The sequence below is a fragment of the Centroberyx affinis genome, unplaced genomic scaffold (genome assembly GCF_046629955.1).
Source record: "Centroberyx affinis isolate AG114_WGS23_722 - 3 ecotype Tasmania unplaced genomic scaffold, CSIRO-AGI_Caff_v1 ptg001293l_1, whole genome shotgun sequence".
In the NCBI taxonomy this organism is placed as follows: Eukaryota; Metazoa; Chordata; class Actinopteri; order Beryciformes; family Berycidae; genus Centroberyx; species Centroberyx affinis.
This window is the reverse complement of record NW_027279799.1, coordinates 775001-800508: the sequence shown is the minus strand read 5'-3', so window position 1 is coordinate 800508 and position 25508 is coordinate 775001. Positions and strand designations below refer to the sequence as shown.

At 41.8% G+C, this 25508-nt stretch overlaps 1 protein-coding gene and 1 long non-coding RNA gene across 2 annotated transcripts in view; one reads left to right on the top strand and one right to left on the bottom strand.

Annotated features, from left to right (window-relative positions):
- Positions 1 to 20613, top strand: part of LOC139649120 (focal adhesion kinase 1-like) — a 63110-nt gene extending 42497 nt beyond the window's left edge. The window contains 12 exon segments of the mRNA XM_071525435.1: positions 2868 to 2906; positions 3767 to 3844; positions 4093 to 4281; positions 5158 to 5283; positions 8633 to 8695; positions 10999 to 11038; positions 11978 to 12081; positions 12441 to 12449; positions 14294 to 14449; positions 15174 to 15254; positions 16032 to 16117; positions 16686 to 20613. Of these exon segments, the coding sequence (XP_071381536.1) occupies positions 2868 to 2906; positions 3767 to 3844; positions 4093 to 4281; positions 5158 to 5283; positions 8633 to 8695; positions 10999 to 11038; positions 11978 to 12081; positions 12441 to 12449; positions 14294 to 14449; positions 15174 to 15254; positions 16032 to 16117; positions 16686 to 16812 (1098 nt within the window). The 3' untranslated portion in view covers positions 16813 to 20613.
- A 195-nt stretch (positions 20614 to 20808) lies between these two features.
- On the bottom strand, positions 20809 to 23588 carry LOC139649121 (uncharacterized). The gene is made up of 3 exons (XR_011695592.1): positions 23470 to 23588; positions 21463 to 21579; positions 20809 to 20827 (listed from the first exon to the last, which is right to left on the bottom strand). It is a non-coding gene; the product is annotated as an uncharacterized lncRNA (long non-coding RNA).
- Positions 23589 to 25508: the final 1920 nt, after the last annotated feature.

Genomic DNA, 25508 nt, shown 5'->3' with positions numbered 1-25508 from the left:
ACACTGTTATTTAGCATCGATCCATGTTGTTCAATGCATTCCAGGAGCGATTTTGTGAAGTGTTGTAATTTACCAAGATCCCTCCGCTCACCACCACCACATGACTACTAAAGTTAAATATGCAGTGTTATTCAATCTGCCACTTGAAAAGGATCCAATACAACTGGAAAAAACGGAGGTGTTTCAACTTGGCAGTTAATTTACAACAAGGGGCTTTATCAGCCACAGTACACTTACATTTTATCAAAAAATACAATTCTAGCAAGAAATTTTGCCTGGTATTGCATGGCATCCAAGTTTATTTTCAGGAAGTAAATTCTGAATTGCTGCAGGCTTAAGAAAAGGAATGTTGCAACATTTTTAGATATATGGCCTTAATGTCCTTAATGCTATCCATAGCAGGACTAAACTCAATCTATCATTCATTAATAATAACTGACTGCAGTGATTTCGATACAGTGCTTGCCAACAGCAGTGACTCTGCAATCAGTATATTTATGCCTGTCCTGGTAGCATGCTGTGTATCTATGTAGGACACGCTGTTGAAATGACCTCTGTCTTGATTGAGCGTTTACAGTTACAGTTATGTGTGTGTTTGCCTGTGTGTCCGGCATAGTGTTGATGTGTCCTCTGGTTTTTGCACCCTATTTCCAGCCTGCTGAAGATGCCTGTGATAACTCCCAATTCCACTGGGCTTAGAGTCTTACCCATCTAACACACATGGAATTTATATGTCATAGATATGCGTCGATGAAAAGTCTTGCGGTCAGCTTTTGAATGTCACATTGAACTGGAATGATGTCAGAAAAGATTTCAAACCCACTATTTATGCTAGGTGGGACACAAAAAGCAGAACTAATGGTGCTGTAAATGCAACAACTTTTCCACTCTCCAGCTCTGGTCCTAACTCAAAAGGAAAGAGCTCTGACCTGCTAGCATTATAATATGTATTTTACAATATAACGCCATGGGGATGCATTACAATTAATCCCAGAATGCATTCTGTGCAGTGTTCTGGCTGTGTGTAGTGCTGGAGTTAATACAAATGTATGGAGCGTAGGTATACATGATTACTATATACAATTTATATATGTTATATATTGAGCTAACTAAAGGCTGTAGCTCCATTGGAGACTGTTGGAGACTAATTGACTACTGAACTGATTTCTGTCACCTTGACCTAGCTGTTGGGTGCTGGTCAGTAGCGGTGCATGTAAGTGTGTTTTAGCAGGTGACCCCATTTTGGGGTGTGAAAGTTCCCTCATCCCCCATGAGCTCTAACAGCTCCCTACCTCCTCCCTCACTTCCCCATTACCCAAAGAAATATGATTGTCAAGGCTGTTGAAGTGCTTAAATTATGAGTTACATGCTTTTTCTGAAAATTACTACTATGACAATCAGAGGTACTCATGGCACCAGTGCAACAACGGTGATTAAAACTTGACTGAAATCCAATGTAACTGAGTAGGGCAAGGCTTAAACTCACTATCAGCTCAGCTGGAGGAAAGGTCACAGGTTTGATCCCCGCAACAGCCAGAATCCATTCCTGTCACAAGTGTCCTTGAGCGAGACACTTTCGTGGTCCCTTCTGCTCCTGGGCCGCTGCACTAAGCTGATGCTGCACTGTGACCCTTCTGATGATAGATGTGTCTGTCTGGGAGTAAATGTGCCTCAGGGCGATATGTGAAATATAAAAGCAAATCTTAATTACACTGTGCTGCTCTACATTCCTAAAATTCCTCATGTAGTTGTGCTATAGGCCTACATGGAAGTTACATGAGTATATGTCTCACAGGGATATGTTAACTAAAAAAAAAAAAAAAAAACATCCTAATTACTATGTGTGGGAAAATGTGCTGCCCCTAAATGTTTAAATCTTTGTAAGTCCCTGAAGTCATGTCCAATAGATGGAGCTGTGAGTTAAATTCTGGGAAGATTTGTCAAGCTCCATGTTTCTCTAGGGAGACAGATTTCAAGATATTTTTCCCACAACCCAAAAGCGATTATGTATCTTGTTGTTTAGGATTCAACTAACAAAGTTTATCTTGATTCCACACTATGCAAGGTAGCTTTTACTCTGCCTACCTTGGGAAGGTTTTGGCAACAAAATAGCCACACTTTTTTTTCTTGCCAGTGATTCCAGATAGGAACCCACTTTTATCTTCCCCTATCGTGACTTTCTGTCCCAGCCCAGTCTTTGACTAACAGAGGTTTAGGTAGTTACCATTGACAAAAGATGCAAGGAAGCACGCACATCCAAACTAAACCTAGGTGCTGGACAGAAGGACAGTCAATTATTGTAAGATAGAGTCCGCACACTAGAGATTGCTCCCTCCTTCCTTCCCTCCCTCCCTCACTGTCTTTTTTAATTACCACCACATGTACATGTGGTGGTAATTAAACACCTTGGGAGCAGTCTCTAGTGTGCGGACTCTATCTTACAATAATATTAGGTAGTTACCATTACACCAATCTCTCAATCTGTTCTCCCTATCTTGCTATTTTTAACCTGGGTATTCCAAGAGAAAATGTTCTCATCGCGGCTTGATTTGGCTACTGCAGTGCTGTGAATCTGTTTGAGGCAGATTGAAGCTCCTAGGGTATAATTTGGTTCTTACAAGTGTAGTGGCACATCCTTCCATGTGTCAGCATGTCCAACATGCTGTATGTTTCCCTATCTGTCTGTCTGTCAGTCTGACTGCCTATCTGTCTGAATGTCTGAAGCAGCTTTTTGTCTTGTCCTCAGTTTCTGTCTTGTCTGCTTCTCTCCCTCCTTCCTTCCCTCCCTCCCTCACTGTCTTTTTTCCTTTATTGTATGTCTCCCTCCCTGTATCCCTGTCTGTCTTTGTGTTGTCTTGCTGTCGGAGGTGTGGTCCAGAGACACCTACTATGAGAGACTGTGGAAGGTAGAGGTTTCACTACTGCTGTGCTCTATGTTAGATGTTTACATCCTTAAGAAATGTCGTCAGTCAGTCCAAGAGGGGAGACTGTTTTTCAACTTTCGACAGCTTCATCTCAACCAACCACCAGAAACCAACAGAAGAAATTAGGCTGTGGGTTCACCAAGCACTTCTGTTTTTAGCTGTCAGCACTCAGCAGATGAACAGAGTAGAGCATTAGGCCCTCTGCTGTCCGCCAAGCTCCTCTTTTGTTAGCCAGCAGCATTCAGCAGAAGCTTGGGGGACACAGTAGTTGTGGCTCCTTGACACGAGAAACCCCATTTGTTTTGCTTAATTTGGAATATTTTACACTTCCAGTTCTCAGCGTTGTCAACAGCAGTGCACTCTTTGTTTTTTCAAATAGTGAGAAAATGCCAATGCTCGAAAGAGAGGTCTTTGGTGAACATGCAACCCTCTATTACACACCAGCATCACATCTAGCCAAAGTAGTCAGTCCAAGTCCACAACTAGAACCACAAACCAATCCACAACTATAACATTGTTTTTTTTTCCATGGATGTTGATGTTTGTAACATAGGGACAAGTTTTGTACAGTTCAACTAACAGCTTGCTGGTCACTGCAGCCCAGTTGGTGCTCCCTGTTTTGATTGACAGCTAACCCAGCCACACAAACAGCTCCTGGGGGTTTGTGTGTTGACTGTCATAATGCCTGGTGTCCCGCCCTCTAACTTTTAGCTTATGTTAGAAAAAATAAACAAGCATTTAATTAGATTTTTTGTTTTTCCCTCTCTTGCTCTCTCTCTCTCTCTCTCTCTCTCTCCCCCCCCTCCTTATCTGTCTATCTATCTATTTCTGTCTGTCTCTAGCCTAGTAGACCAGGCTATCCCAGTCCTCGCTCTAGTGAAGGTTTTTACCCCAGTCCCCAGCATCCTGGACACTACCAGGTATGTAAACAAAACTTGATTTAACTTCTTTTTCCTCCTACTATTGCATTTGGTACACCGAGGTAGGAGTCTCAGCTAAATATCTAGAATGTAAACGTAATTGTAAGTGTATCATCCCCTTCAAATGGAATTACATAATTCAACACAAATTTACTGCAGTTAACAGTCTGCAGCACTTTGTGTTTTTGGTGGCAGTAATCAGAGAAAAAAAGAATTGATAACAGACTAACGATGTGTCTCTGTCTCAGATGGCAGGATACCCGGGCCCCCACACCCTCCCCTCGGTGCCCAGTGCCCTGTACCCCCCACAGGCCGCCATGCTGGACACACACCACGCACACACACACCCACGCCACCACGTCCACACACACTCACACGCCCAGCTCCTCCCCCAGCCCCACGGACAGGACATGGCACTATGGGGCTCTGCAATGGAGGTAGGAGACCAAACTCGCACATACACACAAACGCACATACACACACAGAGGTAAGTCAGGATGGGATGTTGTCAACCATAGAACCATACTGTTGGTTTGTTATGGACAAAGCCAGGTTACTCATGTTCTAGCAGCCACCGTCTCAGCGGTCCAAAAAAAACTCCAAAGCTCCACATTGTCCCCATTATTGCAACACTGAGAGGTGGATCTTGTTTAAGTCTTTAGTGATTTAGTTTTTACTTCCTGGAATGAAATGTTGTTGCTTAGCAATATTAAACAAAACTCTGCCTACCAGCTGGAATTGCATTTGTTGCCTGGCAGCATTGACACATGAAACATTCTGTCAGGGGGTTTGTGAGCTGTTGGAGCCTCAGTGATGTTAATGGCTCTACTGTTGTAGATAGATGTCTGTGCTGCTGCTATAAGCTGACTTTGTCCATAAGAGTACCAAAGCATTGATCCCTGATAGAAATCAACAGTCCATTGACACCCATTATTTTCAACATGTCTGTCCACCATATCAGCTCAGCCTCTCATCAGTCTAGTGTATGTGTCTGTCTGTCTTCATATCCTCCTCCTGTGTGTGTGTGTGTGTGTGTGTGTGTGTGTGTGTGTGTGTGTGTGTGTGTGTGTGTGTGTGCATGTTTCTATGCGTCTGTATGCGTCTGTGCCTGTGTTGTGTTTTTGTGTGTGCACTTCTTTTTCTGTGTATGTCTGTGTGTCCCTGTGTTGGTGTGCATGTGTGTTGCTGTATGTCTGTCGTCTGGTGTCGGTGTCGGTGTGTGTATCTGTTCGTGCTTGCCTCTGTGTGTGTGTGTGTGTGTGTGTGTGTGTGTGTGTGTGTGTGTGTGTGTGTGTGTGTGTGTGTGTGTGTAGGACAGGGCAGTAGACATGCAGCAATGTGTAGGCCAGCAGTGCCTGTTAATGGAGGAACAGCTGATGATACAACAACAGCAGATGGAAGAGGATCAGAGGTGGCTGGAGCAGGAGGAAAGGCTGCTGGTAACACCCAAACACACGCATGCACACATGGTGAAACAACACACACATACACAGTGGGGAAATACTGCACAGATTGCACAACATGCACAATACACATTTATACTTGAGGACTAAGAATATAATGATACATTCAGCTGACAGTTTGGTTCGACACACGATACTGGGTTCAAGGCGCTATATCACAGTATTTTGAGCAAAATCTGACAATTATCACTGAAAAAAATCCCTTTTATTTCTGAGGGAAAGCAAAAACAAACCATAAAGAGGATGACTACAGGTTTCTGTAAGCTTTAAAGTTTTTAAGACCTTTGTTATGCCAGTTCAAATAAAATTTAAGACCAAGTTCATCCCCAAATAAGCCCTAAGATTAAGAAATAGACCCTGTTCTGACCTGCTTGGAGGAGAGAGAGAAAGAGAGAGCAGAGTTTCCTCAAGTATCACATTATTTGGAGGCTTACTGCAGGGTGGGGAAAATTACCATTACCTCCATAAGAGCTGCATGGGTTTTTATGACCTAGACTTAAATACAGTGCATAATCTGAAATAGTTGCTCTCTGCCCATACCGGCTTCAAATTCCTGTTGAATTTGGGCATTAAATCCCCATCGGAAGCTTAGCAGCTTGTTAGTTTGTAACTAGTGACTAACTACATTTTGTTGCACAACTATACATGATTGACTGTAGCTTGGGATGACACATCCTGTGTTACTTTTCAGCACATGTGTGTGTGTGTGCTACAGTCACCGGTCCTTTTTAAATGTACACACATACCGTACTACTCAAAAAATATTCAGTTATTTTCCACTTCCCTTTCTTTACTTTCCGTCTTTCCTTGAAGACAGGAAATTACTGGCAAGATATGATGCTAATGTTAGCAGGGGAGTACAAACTTGCTGTCAGTTATTCTGTGTTCATCATCTCTGTCAGACCACTTCCTCTGGTCACACACACAAACACACACACACACACACGCACAGACAAAAGGAAACAGGAGTTTGTTGCTGTTTGAAAGATCTACGAAGATTTGCCATAAAGAAAGGAGGGAGAGACGGAGGGAGGAAGGTTTCAGTTAGGATGCATATTTTTGTGAGCTTTGATTGAAGGGGCTGTCTGGGGTTTTTGCTTACAAGTTTTATAGTGTGTGTGTGTGTGTGTGTGTGTGTGTGTGTGTGTGTGTGTGTGTGTGCACATTTGTAGGCAGGTGTGGCCTGTGTGAATTCCAAACTAATGATAGGCTTAGAGAATCTGACAGCCCAGTCAACAGTCTGTCTTTGACCCACAACCACTAACTGACAACACACAGGGTTACTGAAAAGCTTGGGAGGCTGGTGTGTGTGTGTGTGTACATGTGAGTACATGTGAGAGTGTGTTGTAGGCTGGTCAGTGGTAGCTTTCTTATAACACTGTCACTCCAGGGAGGGGCTAGAGAGAGAGGGGAGGGGAGAAGGAGGGAGAGAAAGAGAGGGAAGAGGGAAAGGAAGAACGGTTTGGGAAACAAGGGTAGGCATGCTCACAGCCTGACGGCCTGTTGGCAGTACGCTCCATCCCTCCCTCCCTCCCTCCCTCTTCTCTCTTTCCCTCTGTCTGTGCGTCAGAGTCAGATATAAGTGTGCTGGAGGCAGGAAACTGGAGTTGCATCTGAATTCTTCTCCTCTTGATGGAACTGCTGGCACAGACTGAGAGACAGGCTAGAAGACAGACAGGCAGGGAAACAGCCAAACAGTCAGTCAGACAGTCAGAGAGGCAGACAGAGCTATAGAGACAGCAACAATAAGATTAGAAGATAGAAACACAGACGCGGCGACCCAAACAACAACTCAGACAAAAACGACTCATCAAGCAGCTTGGATGAACGCTGGAAATGCTGGTCTTCAAGTCCTGCCTCGGAAAACTGGTAGGAGAGGATGGGTGTGTGAGCGGGTGGCTGGTGGGAGTAGGATGGGAGTAGAGTACAGTATCCATGGGTAGCTGGGTGGTAGTTTTGTGGATGTGGGTGAGTGGGTGGGTGTGGAGGAAGTGTTTGTATGTGGGGTTAGGCTGAAAATTGAAAAGTTATGCTTAGTTTGGAAAAAGTGTGTGTATGTGGGGGTTTCCTGTCCTATGGGATCCTACAGCTCTGTACAGTATGTTCTTGTTTTTATTGGAAGTCTCGTGCAGAGAAACTGTCTGAATGCATACATCAGTGGGTTTGTGTGTGAAAGAGGGAGTTTGGTCCTTTTCTGCTGTGATTCAATCATTCATTCCTTCATTCACTCGCTCACTCACTCATTCACTCACGCAGTGTTAAGACTTCAGGATTTAACTTGGGGTTTATCGAAGGCTGGAGTCAGTTCACTTTCACTCCAGTCAAGTCAGAATGTAAATATAAACTGCAGTCCATGTACTAGTGACAGAGTATTCATTCAGTCATTTTTTTCCTTAAATGGCTGGATATGATAACTTTCTCATGCCAAAAAATGTTTCAGTGTTTGACTTCTGAAGGAAATCCATTGGCTGATTGATGTGTAGGATGTAAGTGTAGGAATGCACCAGTTCCAACACTGTATGGGATATTGAGCTGATGCCAAAATAGGGTATTAGTGTCAGAGCTTAATTATCGTCAATATTCAGGGTTCGTACAAAGTCTTGAAAGTTTGGAAAATGCTTAATTTTAACTGTTATGTTTTCAAGGTTAGGAATATGCTTGAATTCGAATATACTCCTTGAAAAATACTTGATTTTCAACATAATCTAGTGTTTCATCTACACAATCACTCATGTAAACCAAAAATCTTTTAATATTTGAAATGAAACGATCCCGTCATCATATTTGTTAGCAAGCATTAAATAATCATGATCAAATCACATTGATTGCTGTGGGTATAAAGGAATACTGTAAACTTTATTTTTCTCAATTGCATTTATAGTAACAATTTAGATGTGATGATAAAGGCTTCGAGAGTCTGGAAATTTTTGGTTTAGGTACCTTGAAAGTGCTTGAAAAGTGCTTGAACTTTACTCTTAAAAAGCTGTACGAACCCTGAATATTGAAATCCAATACCAAGAACAACTTGTAGAGTGATTTGATATACTTTTTCACAAATCTTTACAAAGATGTTGGATCTCTCCAGTGGAGAAAACAAATATATTATATCTCAATCATTTTGTATAATGGCCCCAACGGTATACAATCTGTATTGTCCGGTAAAAGTAATGGGTCGGGTCGGTACTCAGTAATTTAGAACTTTGAACCTGTGTCAGTGCGTCTCTAATTGAATGCAAGGTGAATTGAAGCCAGCTCTGACTGTAAATACTGTCAATAGATGATAATATATTTGTCTGTGTGTGTGTGTGTGTGTGTGTGTGTCTAGAAGCCAGACACCAGGAGTTCCAGAGGGAGTCTGGACAGAGAAGACTGTGGACTCCAGCCACCAGTACGTTACTCCTCTTTGTCTTTTTCTGCAGCTTTTCTCTCTCTGTCTCTTTGACTATGCGTAGGTGTCTGAGGTGTCATTCATGCGAGACAGAATTACAGTAATAGTACACAGGTGAATGTTTCTGGTTTCAAACCCATGAGTCCTCTGCCCGCCAGCATGATAGACAGCCAAACTACCAATTGCTAATTTAGTGTTAATCTGTCCTGAACTGACTTCTTCTGTCTGAACTGTATTAGACTTTACATAGTCCCTTTCTTATTTTCACTGTCAAAATCATGTTGTCGCATGACCCCCCCCCCCCCACAGACACACACACACACACATACACACACACACACATACATACATTTTAAAAATAGGGGGAAGTTGTTTTTCTGAACGGTTTGTGTTTTTAAGAGACGATAATGTCTGATAAAGACAAATGTTGACGGAAGTCCAGAGCCTGGTTAGACTCACTGCGATTGGCTGAAGCATGTGTTTGTTTTGATTAGAGCCCAGGGGATTGATCAGGGACAGGAAGTGACCTGTTAGGGGCGGGGTCAGCTATGAGGGGTCAATGGATTCCCATAACATTGCCAGTTATTAATAGAATGCTGTTGCAAGGAAACAAAGTAGCCATCTTAACCCATCTCTCTGTCCCAGTGTTACCCACAGTAAATCAGCATGCTAGCAGCCTTTGGTTTACTGGGCTCTGCCCAAATCACTCCATCTATAATTAGCTTTTAACATTGAGGGTGTGAAAAACACTATGAGAGAAAATGCGGTGGAATTTGTCTCAGAAAGTTTCTGTGGGCCTCCAGATGCAGTCAAAGATGTATATCTTACACTTTAAAAGGTGTTGTTTTTAACACATTAGCCAGTGTACATGGGACAGCCGACAACTTGTTACTTTTCCCACAGCATGTGCTAATTTGCACTAAAAGTCAATGGGTCACATGCATATTCATAAACACATTTTGAAGACTTCCTATCATCGCTGAAAACATGCTTGAATTTGATCACACTAACTGTTAAATAGCTAAAATCCCACTGCCTGTGAGAGAAAGGCAACAGAAAACACATCATATCTGTTGTTGTGATAATTTAAGAGAGCTAACCAGATTATTTTTCAGAAAGTGAGGGTTAAAAAAGCACCAGTAGAAGTTAGGGTTAGGTGATGCATGCACTTTTGCATTAAGAAAGGCAAACTGTGGTAATATGTTGCTACCTCTACATCTTTACAGCTTTAACACGGATGGTGTTGAAAAGTCGCTTCAGCACTCCTTCCCTCCCTTCATATCCTTCTGTAGACTTGAAACAGAATAGAAGTCGTAAAGTTTTTTCCAAGCCTCCAGTGATTTTAGTTTCTTCTTCCTGGAACTAAATTAAGTTGTTGAGCAAAGCTTTTGTGTAACTTTATCCTAAAGCTAGAATCCAAAGAGCTAAATATCATGTTTCCAAGCTGAAATTCAGTGTTTCTGTGTTTTGTTTCAACCCGTTGAGTTGTTTATGCATGTCGTCCCCGATGTTTGCTGAAGTTGTTTTAGCAGTTTGAAGTTGCCATGGGCCAGATATTTCTGTCTGTCTGCAATTCATCTCGCTTGTCCTCCTCCTCCCATTGAATGGCTGTGGTTTGTGGTGGGAAAATCTCCCTCGTTGAGTTTCTCTCTCTCTGTGTGTGTGTGTGTGTGTGTGTGTGTAAGGCTGTAGTAGAGTATTTTGGGTGTCGGTGGTTGTCAGACCACAACACTCCGATGGCACCAAGGCTTTCTAAACCCTCTGCAAACCCTCTGTACTGCCTTCTGAGACAAAAACAAGAGAGAACAACTCTAAAAACAAAGATTCAATATTAATACAACAGAAGTCGATGTGTCACATGCCTGTCACCACTACAGAGCGGCATTATTTCATGCTTCCAACCATCAAATCATTAAGATAAACTGTGTTTCTGTGTTTTTTCTTTTTCTTTTTGTGATAGGTAGAGGTAACAGAGGAAACATCATTTCTGTTATCGTTGCACAGCCAAACAAAATGTTTGTTTTTTTATATACCGTATATAAGTGACGTCCTGCTATAACAAGCACCATTGGAAACGCTTAGACTGGAGATGACTATGAATCATACAACTGCTGTTTTTTTGTTTTTTGTTTTTGTTTTTGTTTTTTTTAACAAGACCAAATCAAGACCCACTGTTGTGTGAAGAAAACTAGCTGACAGTTCCTGTGAAGCTTCTGTTTCTGTGTGTGCGCGCTTGCTGTAACTGTGTGTCTGTGGATATTTCTAACCAGTTGTTTTGTCGTTGTGTTTGTTTGTTTGTGCAGACAGGAAACCAGCACATATACCAGCCCGTTGGCAAGCCAGGTAATAGACAGGCTTGTTAGCCTCTGTAATTACAGTCTCACAACCACTATTGTTTTATTCTCCCTTCTCTGTCTGTCTCTCTCTTCATCTCCCAATGTATATATCATGTAGCTCTGTTTTGCTCTCCTTCGTTCTCAGTTTATAGATGTCTCTCCCACTACAATTCTCTCTCTCTCTCTCTCTCTCTCTCTCTCTCTCTCTCTCTCTCTCTCTCTCTCTCCCTCTCTCTCTTTCTCTCTCTGTTTCTTTCTTATTTGAGCAGCATCAATATCTGCTTCTCTCAGTTTGTCTGTCTGCAGAGTATTCAGTCTATTGCCATAATATGGAAATCTGATGTGAACTGTACAGCCTGGTAGCCTCCTAGTGAGAGCCAACCTGTGTTTATGTGGCCTCAGACAGAGTGTGTCAAGTGCAGTACGTTCTGTACTGTAGCATGACTGCACCAACCCCTGCACACAGTGCAATACAGGGAAAATAATAACACATTCCTCTAAAAATAGCTTTAGAATGGGGACATTTTCAGTTCAAGTTCCAAGATATCTGATATTTCAGGAACCGAGTCTTAATCCACTCAAAAAAGAATTTTGCTTCAGTGAAGTGTTGATATTGATTTTGATTTAATGTGAACTGCCATTGAGTGTGCAGACTCCAAACTGAGTGCTGCTGAGGGACTAAGGTAGCTGGTGGCTCACCGAGTAGAGCGCGTACCTAAGGCTCAGTCCTTCCCACAGCGATCCGGGTTCGAATCTGGCCCGCGGTCATTTGCTGCATGTCCTCCCCCCTCTCTCTCCCATACCTTCCTGTCTCTCTCTCAATAAAGCATAAAAATTCCTAAAATAAATCTTTAAAAAAACAAAACAAAGACTTATATGTATTGCAAAGGAGAAGAGTGGGCGCTGACTTGGGAAACATATTCACTTTAAATGTTATTTCCTGCAGAGCATGCTGCCCCCCCTAAGAAACCGCCCCGACCCGGGGCCCCTAGCCACCTGGGCAGTCTGGCCTGTCTAAATACTGGGGACAGCTACAACGACGGACTCAAGGTATACACACACGCACACACACACACGCACACACACACACACTTTTTATGCACACATGCACACACAAACAAAATATAAACACTTGCACACAAATATGCGTAGAAACATATAGATACAAACACACACATATTATCACCCAATTGTTACCCATAAGAACAGTGTCACATGGACATATTAACAAGGATATACCACTTGCACAAATACACACACATTGCATGTTTTTGTAATGCTTAGAGCATTAATATTTTCCTTTATCTTCTTTTCCTTTGGCTGCTCCCTCTCTCTCCCTCTCTCCCACCCCTCCTCCTCTCCTCCTCTCCTCCTCCTCCTCCTGCCCTCTGCCTTACTGTTGACCCTAGCCCTGGCGGGTAAGCAGCACACTGTCTGTGTGTGTTTACTGTGCGTCTTGTCTCCTAGTTGATCACATAGGGATTTGTCTTGATCCCTTCTTCCATCAGTTCTTTGATCAATCAGTCAATCAAATAAATCAAACATTGTCAGCATATTCATTCCATTATGTAATTTCCCCTTTTGTTACGTGGGAAACTTGCCATGTTCCTCGTTTGTCTTGTGTTATTCCCCTCAGAACTAATATCCAACTTGTTCTAAAATGGAAACCGTTTTGTTTTGTTTTGTGATACTGACACTAACAAAGCTTCTAAGCCCTGATATCACACTTGATAATCCTGCAGATTTCTTTGATCTTATTCACACTAGAAGAGGTTTTGAACTAATTATGCACTAATTATACAGTTTTCTAGACTAGGGTGCTCTGAAAAACTCTTTGATGATGAGCCAAATGGAGTAAGTGCATAAAGATTGCATGAAGGTATTTCACTGTCCCACAGTGCAAACTAGCTATTAACATCCACTTAGCATTTTACATATTTTACACATTCAGCTGACGCTCTTATGCAGACCAGAGTGACTTACACTGAGTGTCACAGTAGAATAAGCTTAATTGTGTAGATCACCAAAATTACAACCAATCATAACAACTGCAAGGGTCAGAGCCATAGTGTCCGACCAGTAGATTTAATAAAATATTCTTGAGACCCTAACATAATTATATACGATAGAGAAGTGCATGGAGACGAAAGAAGAGAAATAAGGGCTAAGGAGTGGAGTAGAAAGAATCTTATTTTAACTTCTGTCAAGAGCAATTTACAGCAAGTAGAGGAGGAAGATGTGGGAGAGTGGGATAGGATTCTTGTGGTTAGATACAGATTCTGGTTAGATACAGATGATTGGATTTTATAACGTTACAAGGTTGATTTAGCAGCAGAGATTGCTTCAGAGAAGGAGCAGAGGAGCGATTCAAAGTGGGAGAGGTTGAATGACATGCTAGTTTTGTGCCACAGTTGCCCGAATCCTTGTATTCACAATCCACACGTACACAGACAACCAAGGGTCAGGTGAGGACAGCCAGCCAGATCTAGAGGAGAGGGAACAGAGAAGGAGATGAGAGGGCAGATAAATGTGGAAGTGGCAGAGTAAGTTCAGAAATACCGTGTATGCACTGTGGGGTGAACCAGGAGGACTGAATAATGTCCGTCCAGGAGTCTGCCATGTTTATGCACTTGGTCCATTGGGGATAAACCTGTTGTGTAGTGTGAGCCCAGCCTCATTAAGTGTTGATTAAGTCATCATGATTGTGTGTGTGGTTGTGCCAGTTTTGCACTCCCATCTAGCGGCCAGAATACAGAACTACACTTTGTAAGCTCTATGTCCACTGAGCACCTCGTCTTCTGTTTTTTAAGCTTACAGCGCTCAGCAGATGCTTGGGAGAATTTTTAGTCATGGCTCCTGCTCTTAATCTGCACCTGTTGAAAATCAGTATTTGAAAAGCAGTGACCTTCTTCCTAAAGTTGAAATTATTTCACTTTTTACCACCAGATGTGCATAGTGCCAAAACCATGCTTAGTTCAACAAAATCTTTCCACTGTAAAGCAGGAGAAAACAGTCAGTGCTGTACCGAGAGGCCCTCAGTGGACAAAACCTCAAAGCCATGAATCATGAACATCACTATCACGCGTTGTATGGGCAGTTGTGCCAATAATTATGACAACAATATGTTGTCATGAAGCTCATATAGCCCATCTGCATTTTCTGTGTATCATCTCCTGGCTGCCCCGTCCTGAAACGAGCCTGTTGCTCTTTCTTCGCTCAGTAAGCCTGCCGCTCACTGTTGTTTGTGCTCTCATTGGTCCAGCTGCAGCCCCAGGAGATAAGCCCGCCCCCCACAGCCAATCTGGATCGCTCTAATGACAAGGTGTATGAGAACGTGACGGGATTGGTCAAAGCTGTGATCGAAATGTCCAGCAAGATCCAGCCAGCTCCTCCAGAGGAATACGTCCCCATGGTCAAGGTAAAAGAGACATGGTGCCAATATTATCTCACTCCTCACCGGGGACCTTACTCAGCAGAGTGCCTTGGCAGCTCACTTTCAATTTCCAGTTTGTCTCTCTAAATGTTTAGGACTAATTTTTGATTCATGTTTAAACCTCAAGCTAAACATTGGAAATATTTATTTTATTTTTTGCTTGTGTTATTATCTGTAATCCTGTTTTGGGCTTTTATTTGTTATCACTTACTATTACTTTTTAATGGTGTTTTATTTTGGGCCAATGCAGTTGATATCAGCAATATGCTGTGGCCTTGCCTCCATTGGCTAGTTTAGATTCATGCTCTGTCTGGTCGACTGCCAGTCAGTCGTCTCTCATTGGTTTGGGCTCTTGCACTGGTGCAGAAAATAAACATTGATTCCAGGTATGTGAGATGTGCTCATCAATTTATAATTTTGACTTGCTGGGTCACCAATGGAGATGTAAACCAAGTCCTGCATACTAAACCAGGGCTCAGTGGCCTGAACAGAACTAATGGAGACAAGGCAATACATCCTCCTGGTTTACTTGAATTTTCCTTTTTTCAATGTCTTTTTAAAAGCCAAAGGAGAAATCAATCAATTTACCAATCTTGTGTTTCTTTATCTTGCCCCTCAAGGTTAAGTAACTCATGAGAAAAAAATGAAAAAATGTTTTGAAAGTGAAGCAGATGTTAAACTGTAGTGTGTGTGTGTTTGTGTGTTTCAGGATGTGGGTCTGGCGTTGAGGACGTTACTGGCCACAGTGGATGAGACCATTCCACAACTCCCTGCCAGTACGCATAGAGAGGTAAAGGCACACACACTCTCGCTCTCTTTCTCTTTCTCTCTCTCTCATCCATTCCAAGCTATATAAGGTTCGCATGAGTGCCGGTCCGCAGTGAGAATACGAGACGTGAACGAGAAAGGATTAAGATCAAACCATCTGATTGTAACATACAGTATATACAGTATAATACACACAGTGTTTCCAATACTCATCTCATACATCATCATACACACACTCTGTCAAACAGTCATTACACAATAACAGACGGCAACAAAAAAAAAGGGGAAAAACTGTGTTATTCTAAAATGAGATGAGTGTACAAGACTAAGCGTGGGATCATTGTGAAATCACCAGCTGAACGTAAAAGTGTGGTGGAAAAAATGGAAGAAGCATGTTATTTAGAGACTGTTGGTTGACTGTGAACATTAAAAATCCCTAGTTATTTTTGAAAGGGGTGGAGAGTCATCTCTCTGGGTCAGCATTGTCGCTGCTCGCTTCGGACAGCAATGAATGTTGTGAAGTTTAGCCTGGTGGGTACTGGCCCAGACCATAATGAAATAATTCATATATGCTTACAACATTGAGTATTATGGAAGTGTACCGTTATATTTTCATAGTATAGATAGATGGCTAAAAGATTTTAAATTACATTTGTATCACGGTTACCTTGTATTTTTCTTCTATGCTATAACAGATAGAGATGCTGCTTAAAGTTTAACCTTGTTGAGTTGATAAAGAAGATGAATGTTTGAAGTCATATATTAATGTTTTATGCTCTGGTATTCTTTGTTATAACAGATCGAGATGGCCCAAAAGCTTTTGAACTCTGACTTGGCAGAGCTAATTGGGAAAATGAAGCTAGCCCAACAATATGTGATGACCAGGTAGGTGCAAATACCAACAACTTGGAAATCTACTAAAATATTTATTTTGCTGTGCCTTATATGTGATGACTTTATGTAATGTCCATGTATTACACACTGTGCATCTCTGCCCTTTTTGTCTGATACATTCTACAGTTACAGTCTGTTATGTCTATCTATGTATTGAATGCAGTCTATCACAGGACACATTAACATTCCATTAAAGGACACTAATAAATTCAGTTTAATTCAGATATTCTATATATCATTTTGTCATTTCCCTGCAAAAAGCAGGTGATTTTCCCACTGATGTCAATGTATATTTAATATGTTCCATTATATTTTCAATAGTTGGGCTTGATCAACGGGTTATGACAGGGTAATGTTTTCACAAGGGAGACATCAGCTGTCAGTTACTGCAGCAATAAAGGCAAACTCCGAGACAAAGTTTTGACTTACAATTTTTAATACCGTATTTTTATTCTCCGGCTGAATGAAGAAGAATAATAATGATATTATACTGTATGTCTACTGGTTAGTAAAATCTATGTTATGTAAGTAATGTATGTTTTTATATTTTCTATCCTAGTCTCCAACAGGACTATAAGAAACAGATGTTGACGGCGGCTCATGCCCTCGCTGTTGATGCCAAGAACCTGTTGGATGTCATCGACCAATCACGGCTCAAGATGATGGCCCAGTCCCGCCCACACTAGCCCCAAGCCAGCTGAGCTGACCCATAGGAGCTGGTCTGGGATTTGACGGACAGCATCGTTACGGTTGCCGTTGGCTGCGGTGAATAAAAGACTCCTGGATTCATGAGGTCAATCGTGACTCCTGACATGAGAATGAATGGAGCTGACTGCTTTATATCTAAGGACTAAATCAATGGAGAATCAACGGCTCCGATATCTTGACAACAGTCGATGAAGAATCATCAGAAGCTGACTCCATCTCTGGGCCGCAAGGATAGGGACTGCTGTGGGAACCGAGGTCGTCGATTCTTTTGGGATTGAACTCTCCACACCACTGTGACTCTCTTAATAGGAGAACAGAGCAAAAACGACTCCTGAATCAGGGACTTGGCAGCTTCAGTCTCTTTGGACTGGAATTGAAAGATGAGAGGAGGAGGAGCTGAGAGAAGGCTGGAACACACCGGTGCTTCTTAAACTACGGGTCTGGACCTGAAGTGACTATTTACTCAGTTTGGGTCCCAGGGTTAAAAGGTTTAAGAACCTCTGACAGAAACACTTTATTTATAGTAGAGAACCAGTCTTGAATTGATGAGATCGGTCTGGAATTGAGGCTGAATGGTAGTATATTGCCTGACTCCGTCGGACTTGGTGGAATCCAGCTTGCAGAACAGGGACCTGATCGGACTACGTGTGGACTGCAGCATATCTCCGGGGTTAGAATAAGAATGGACATTTCAAAAACTAGAAACTCTGAAACACAACACCCATATGACTAAAGTACAGGAGGAGTGGACTAGACATCAGCCAGCAGCCATGTTAGAAACGTGAAATATCCCCTGGATGTGAGCTCCCTCCTGAGTTGAAATACCTCTGTTTTCTCCATGGATGCTTTTCAAGGGGCGGATCAGATGAGACATGTTTTCAGCTCTGGTGATTTGTGGTGCTGATAGGACAGTCTAGGTTTGGTCATAAGGCTGGAGGACGCTGCCTCCCTCCCTCCACCTCTCCTCCCTCCTTTCCCCTGTCTATTCCAGTCTTCCTCCCTTCACACCAGGTTTTATAGACTCCCCAATTTAGGAGGAGGAGGAGAAGGAGGGAGGGATGGGAAGAGCAGATTAATTAAACCTGGAGGACAGTCCAGCCTGAAGAACTCAACCCTTCCCTCCCCTCTCTCCTCCTCCTCCGCCTCTTCCTCCCCTCCCTTCCTTCGCTCCTTCTCTCCTCACCCTCCTCCTCTCCTTTCTCCCCTCTCCCTGCTCCCTCTCTCCTCTCTCCTGCAGTCTTCCTCAGCTCCTATCTGAGCAGGTTTTAAAGACTCCCAACTGTGAAGAATCCAACTCTGTCTGGTAGACACCGCAGACAGGATACACGCTCATCTACTCCACTCTTTTTTTATTGGCTGGCTCCATTTTTCTTTTTCTTTTTTTTTGGTGTTGTTTTGAGCAGGCATGGCTCAGACAGTCAGTGTATTCTTCCTCCAGTCAGAAAGCATTCAGTTTGAAACTTGGAATACAGGCAGATATTCAATCCCAGCATTGACTCTGATGAGCAGAAACAGAAGGTGGATTCTGAAGATGCAGACTGAGTGACTGGATACTTCCCGCTCGACTGGGAGGAAGGAGGAGGAGCGGACAACGTTGTCACAGGCAGGATCATGTATGTGGGCATGCTCAGTGTGTACAGGACCTTTACAGTTTCACACACACACACACACACACACACACACACACACACACACTACAGTTCAATGCAAGATGTTCCAGACGAGTCACTGAGCACGAGTTACACTCCAGCTCTGTCTGGCTGTGACGGCAGTGTCTCCTCATTTCTCCCACAATCCCACAGTCGTCCAGTTGTTCTCAGAGTCGGCCCTTCACAGACTGGTGTCACACCTTTAAACCCCCCACCAGGGGAACAAACCAACACAGCAGATGTGGAACCACACAACTGGAACCTTTTGTGCTTCGAGTCCCGAGTTTCTGTCAGGTGTCATACTTTAAAACTGTCCCCCTGTTTCTGGTGTCACCCCTTAGAACAGTCCCCAGGGAAACAACACACACAGGAAATGTGGAACCACAGAACTGGAACCTTTCCTCTCTTGCAGACACAGAACACTGAACTGAAAATACACCCGTCTCTTTGTTAATACTGACCCCACTTGGAGTATTACATATTGCTATATGAAATGTGCTGGTGACCATACTAGTACAGTGTGATATACTGGTATGAATATCAGTGGATTTGCACAGCAACAAAAAAAATCCCAATTTTCTTTTACCTTATCTTACCCAGATTTGATTTCCACGTTTAGCCAGCAATGAAACTATCAAATATCTGAGCATCACAGGGATGAGAAATTATTTTATTTCCTTGTTGTTGCATAAATCTGCCCATGTTGGTATATTGTGTGCTATACTGGTGTGTCTCGCTGGTAAACTGTACAGGACTCCTACTAGTAAACACTGGTTTTTATTTTGTCTTCTGGGCTAAGTCGGCCATCTTGTCAAATAGGAGGAAAAAACAATGAAATAAAATAATGCCAAAATGGAAAACGGTCTGTCCACATTCTTATCCATGAGAGAGCTTTATTTGAGAACAGATGTCTTTACAAGTGAAACCATCTCTCAAAATATTTATTTACAAAGTGTCTAGAATTTCAGAGTATTTATTAAAATATTCATATCAGAATTGGGGGAGAAGATTTGGTTTAATTCAATCAGCGACACACTGATGCCTGGTAATTACATCTGTGTGTTGCATTAATATTGTCTCAGGTCAGTCTGTAAAACATAGTGGTATAAAAGAGTAGCCTGCTATATGCAAGTACAGCTCCAATGAAGTTACACAGGTTAATATCAGTGCCACTATAACATAATGTCACGTCTGTCAGTAGCAGATAGAGAAGTAGCAGCACCAATGTTGTTTCTATGTGTATGATGTTGGCTCCATCTTCATGACTAAATTATTACACAGTGTGATTATATCAGTGTTAGTATAGATGATGACCACAGCTAGATACAGTTAAAGGCCTAACCCTAACCCTAACCCACAGGGTACAGTATTCAGTATTGCAATTTCAATTGTATTCTTTTGTAATGCATTAGTTTGCATATATTTGGTTGAAGTTCTATGCAAAATATAAAGGGAATTTGTAGACATTTATGTCAACATTTTATTGTGTTTAACGGTTTTTAACAATATTTTACTATAGAGATTGTTTCCGTTTAAAATTGTCGTTCTTGCTACAAAGCGGAGACCAGGTCCATTCAATCCATTTTGATCAGACTTAATTGGATTTTAGGTTGTAGTGTGGACTCTCCATCAGAATACTCAAGCACAATATTACATGTGTTTTTCAGTTAGGAGTGACAATCAAGTTCAATCCCTGAGGTTTCAATATAAACTGTATAACATTGCTGAAGAATTTGTACTCGGTGAGGGTCAAAGCCATAATACACACAATACCTAACATAACATAACATTCAGTGTTCACATAGTATACAATACAGCCACTTGGGGACCAGGTTACTGTAAGCCAGTGCCACACTTACATTGTCTTATAAGTCTCAATATTGTAAATAGCATACATGTGCAATGTGGGATTAATACCAACTCCAATGGAGTTAGGTAACTGATGCTACAACTCAACATACTCTACATTATATTTACATTATAATATATTCAGATATATTTAGTGCTGTTTACCAGAGAACACTACAATACAGTAGCAGTGTTGTGTACTGTATGTGTGCAACAGAAGCTCCATTAAAGTCACACAGGTTTTTGCCTGTACAACTGTTGACTGTATCAGCATGTTGCCGACTTCAGTGTAAAATCAGCAGTAATACACATAGAGACTGAACCAGCAGTACCATGTGTACATGAACAACGTTAGCTCCACTAAAGTTACAGAAGTTGCTGCTGCTGCAGCAGTTGATGGTGTTTCCGTTGCCGTCGGCGTCGACTGAGGCAGTAGAGGCAGCTCCCATGCATGTGGCCCTGCTGGCACAGTGCTTCACTATGGCTTTCCTATTACCTGAACAACACACACACACACACACACACACAGAGGATGTTGGAGTGAGAGGGAGAGGCAGAGAGAGTGACATAACATGTAGACGTCATTGCAAAAATCCCACTATTACATGCTAGCTACATTGCTGCTGTACTGTTGCCCTGTTGCTCCACAACCAGGAGGAATTCTTTGGAAAATCCCACAGCACTAATGCAGGATAGATGCTGTGTGGGAGGGGAGTTACATTAGTTGAGATATTTGCTGAGACATTTGTTTCCATCAGTTATTTTAGCCTTAAATCTTCCAATTACTGCTGTGCCCCAAATTCAGAATTTGGTTAACCAAGGTTTTAGAGGATGTGCAATGCTGTAGTTGAATCAGCCAAAGTCTTTCTCAGTTCTTAGTATACTGGCACTGAACATATTGCTCATATGGGACCAAAGCTTTAGTTAAACTCCTCACTGATCAAAATGTCCTTTAATAATCCAATCAGAGTCAGTGGTAAACCAGTACTAATCATTGAGGATCTTTATAGTCCTAGTAGACAATTAGTCAGATACAACGGTCCAGTAAGACGTTCAGATAAACCCTTCTGGGTTTTATAAAAGTTTGCAAGTAGTGTTGTTGCCTTGGGATGTGATGCTGTCCAGTGTTACCTAAGATGTCGACGATGGTCATGCATGTGTCCAGCGGCACCTGGCATTTCTGACTGCTCTGGTTGCATTCTTCATTGGTGGTAGAAGAATTGCACACATAGCACTCCAACGACAACACTAGGGATATGAAAAAACAACACAAGGCAAAAATAGAGGGACATTACAGCAACTCTGAAAACAAATACATGTAAATTGAAGTGAATCAAACTCTGGGATCTTGGGAATTTATGGAAGTCTTTATTATCAGGGAAAAAGCCGAAGTAAAATGAATAGCAAACCATGAAAACTGTGCAAGTACTCTGCACACATAAAGCTATTGGAATCCATTCATAAACTCCTATGGAAAACACTATTAGGGCATTTTAAGAAGCAAGAGAAACAAAAAAATATTGTGCCTGACATTTTTTTTTGTTAAGGACATCAGCATTTTGATGTTTGGGACATTCCCTTTTTATTTTAGTTTGGTGGTTTGGTGTTTGGTCTTGCATCGTCCTAAATCTCACAGACGGGGCCAGGGAAAGTCCTGGTCTGTTTTAGTATAGCCTACCACTTAATTTATTCACTAAACCTTTCATTTTAGGCTGTCAACTTATGTAGTCAGTGTTGACCTGGATGTCTTTTTATATATTCCTTTGAGATTTTATAGGTATTTTATGTTGAGAGCATGAGAATTTATTTTGAGATAGGCTGTTATTTGTGGTTGACTGACTGCGCCGGGTGCCAGGAGTGGTTGGTGTCTAGTTTAGAAAAGACTATGAGCATCATTATTATTAAAAAAAATACACAATGGAGTAGAAAGGAAGTGAATTGACTGGAGTTGGAGTTAGATTTGGCTGGCTTACTGTCATCATTGAAACAACACAAGAGATACAATACGTTCTTTGAGAAAAAAAAGGTGCAGACTTTTGTCACAGGCTTCTAACAGTGTGAGCTGTGCAGATCAAGGAGAGACGTATTTTCTACTCCAGTGTAAATCCAGCCATACTTACTGTACTGTATCCTAATCAACAAAACCTACTGACTCACAGCTATGCATGTGTCAAAACTGTCAAATTTGAAGCTGGGTGGACTGGGGTTTAATAGATTTGACTTTCAGTTTGACTACAGGTGTTTGTCTAGAGAGAGAGAGAATTCCCAAACTAGAAAAACCTTAAAGATAGAAAGTTACAAATAAAAAATCCCCCAAAATTCTCCCATCTGAAGCCACTGAAAAGAATGGTGTGTAGGTCTTCAAAAACCAGTTGAACAAACATCAGTACAAAATCACAGTGCAAAATATGTGCAAATTTTTGTTTCAGCAACAACCACTCTGATATAAAAACCTTTCTGAGTTTTGTATCCATCCGTTCACTGGAACTTGTTCTCAAGGTCAGATTAACATCTGTGTTAGTTGGTTATAATGTGACTGTATTTCTAGATACAATCAAAAGTAAGTATATGCTTTTCATCTTACTCTGTGACCTAACATTATCATGTACTGTACAGTATATATGATGTAAAAAGGTACCAAACCTGTTCACACTTAATTTCAGTACATTATTGAGTAGAAACTGACCAATGGCACAACCTGAAAGTTACCAGGTACAGTCAGTTCAACTGAGCCATTATTGAATTTGCATTGATCTCCGAAGATCAATATTCTGAAGAGCATCTTTGATCCCACTTGAACAACATGACTTTTTCAGGAAGGGAACAGTCATTTTGTTTTCCTGCTTTTCCCCCAGAAATGTTTTAGATGATGTCATTTCTCAAATTGCAACAGATTGATGTATTTAGCAACTGAAAAACAAAATGTTTCCCCAGACCCCCCTACAAGGGTCGAGTCACTGCCTCTGGGCTAAGAACCTGATGTCCTGCAATCCTAGTCCTGCTCTTGTCTGAGCAGGACTAGGAGGTCTGAGGTCGACCTACGCACCTGGAGAGAGGAGGAGGGAGAGGAAGAGGAGGCTGAGGAGCGTCTTCATAGCAGATTCACTGTTCCTGTCTGTTCTGCAACTGAACGTTTACCTGCTGGAGTGTGCTGTCAAGCCTGTGTGCTGGCTAGATCCCGCGTGTGTGCGTGTGTGTGTTTCCTTTCGTGTGTTGCAGAAGCACTTTCTCGAAGCAGTTCCACCCATCACACACATCATGATGGTATCAAACTGAAAGCATCCCATAAATGCTGTTTTGCTTTGTGTGCGTGTGTGCGTGTGTGTGGTAATGTGCTAGAGGACATTCCTAGATCCAGAGCACAATGCAGCTCATTCAGGTCACCAGCACACACACACACACACACACACAGTTAGAGCAGCCGTTCATTCAAACACTGGCTGAAGTGGAGGCTGTGTGGCTCTGCTGGCTGAGGCATCAAACATGATGTCATGGGTTTCGGTCTTGCTTACAGCACAACCTGTGGTGTCGTAATTTATGTGCTGCTGGTTCCTTTCTTTAGTCAGGAGGCGACTCCCATTTTACAATAAAACCACCACCAAATCTATATAAAATTAGTATACTAGGCAAAAGTCTCTAGAAAAAACAGAAGTGACAATGACAAAGTATTATATTTGTACATAAATTTCAGGGGGGATGGTGGGTTCTTATGGAGACAAACAATTTGATAGTGGCGAAGACAGCATGGAGGGTAGGGGACCAGCTGTTTACCTTTTTGTTTATATTGTAACAGCACAAAGGTAATTGTATATTCAAAAGACATGCAAGTTAGGGATGTTAGGTGCCAGATACTCCTGCCAATGCCCTGAACCAAGGCACTGTTCCCCAGGCACTGCACTGTGGCTGACCACTGCTTTTAAGTAGTCAGGATGGGTCAAATACAGAGGTCAAATTTCCCCAGGGGGATCAATAAAGTGTAACTTAACATAACTTAATACTCATGGCACTTTTATCTTATCCAAACTTTAAATGTATAGTTATCAAACCTCTACTCATCCTCTCCTGCACAAAATTCAGCACATACTAAAGTAAACGCCTTTGTGCTCCCATGATCCTTAGTCAAATTTTATTTGGGCTTACGTGAGATCAACACACAAAGAGCTTCCTCTCTTTGACAGTGATTACCTGCCACTTGAACAACAAAATTCAAACTAGGTTAATCTTGACTTCCCGTTTATTGTGTTGCCTGGCAACATCCTGTTGAGGGTGAAATATGGCCTAATGTTTTTTTTTTCTTCATTAATATAATTTTGTTTTTAAAATGTCAACTAGATATCTAATCTTTGTTTAATCTCTGTTTCTCTTTTGCCCCGCGTCAAACAGTGTAGGCTAAATTATAGAAAATAATCATTATGACTCCTGACGTTTCTCACACCTGTAGTTTTCTTCTTTTTGAAGAAGTCCCGCAGATCTACCTGCCCACCAGCCCACTTATAACAGCCAAAATAATATCCTCAAGGTGTCATAGCCACGTTGCAGGTTTTGCTGCGCCATCAACCAATAAAAAAACATGCATCCATATCAGTGCAACACTACTACAGTACTATAAATTGTTCAGTTCAGAATAAATAAGATCACACTATTTTGCAGAGAAAAAAGCATGATAAATTCCACTCCATTTTGGAAGCTGCTCTCAACACTGATCAGACCTTTACTGCACCAACATGACGCTTACACTTACAGTTTGGCTCCCAAGGTGATCCCAGCTATGAAATGAAAGACAGAATTATATAATTTGCCATTTATGTTGATTTTAAAATCTTTATTATTTGCAGACATTCTTATCATGACTTCAGGCAGCCACATCGTCCTCATACCTGCCTTTCATACCACATCTGTCCAGTGTTAGAGAGAGGAATGCACCAGCACACACCCATTACACACCCATCACACGTGCATGCATACAAACTCACACACACACACACACACACACACACACACACAAAAGTAAGCAGAGGGTGAAACTTCCCTAACAGAAACCGGTGAAGCAGTAACCATAGTTACAAGTCTGTTGTCTCCGTTTGTGATGGCACTTGTTGATACAGACACAGACACACACACCTGTTCAAATTTAAATAGGGGTTGATGGTAGTTCAATTTTTGTTTCCATTCACATG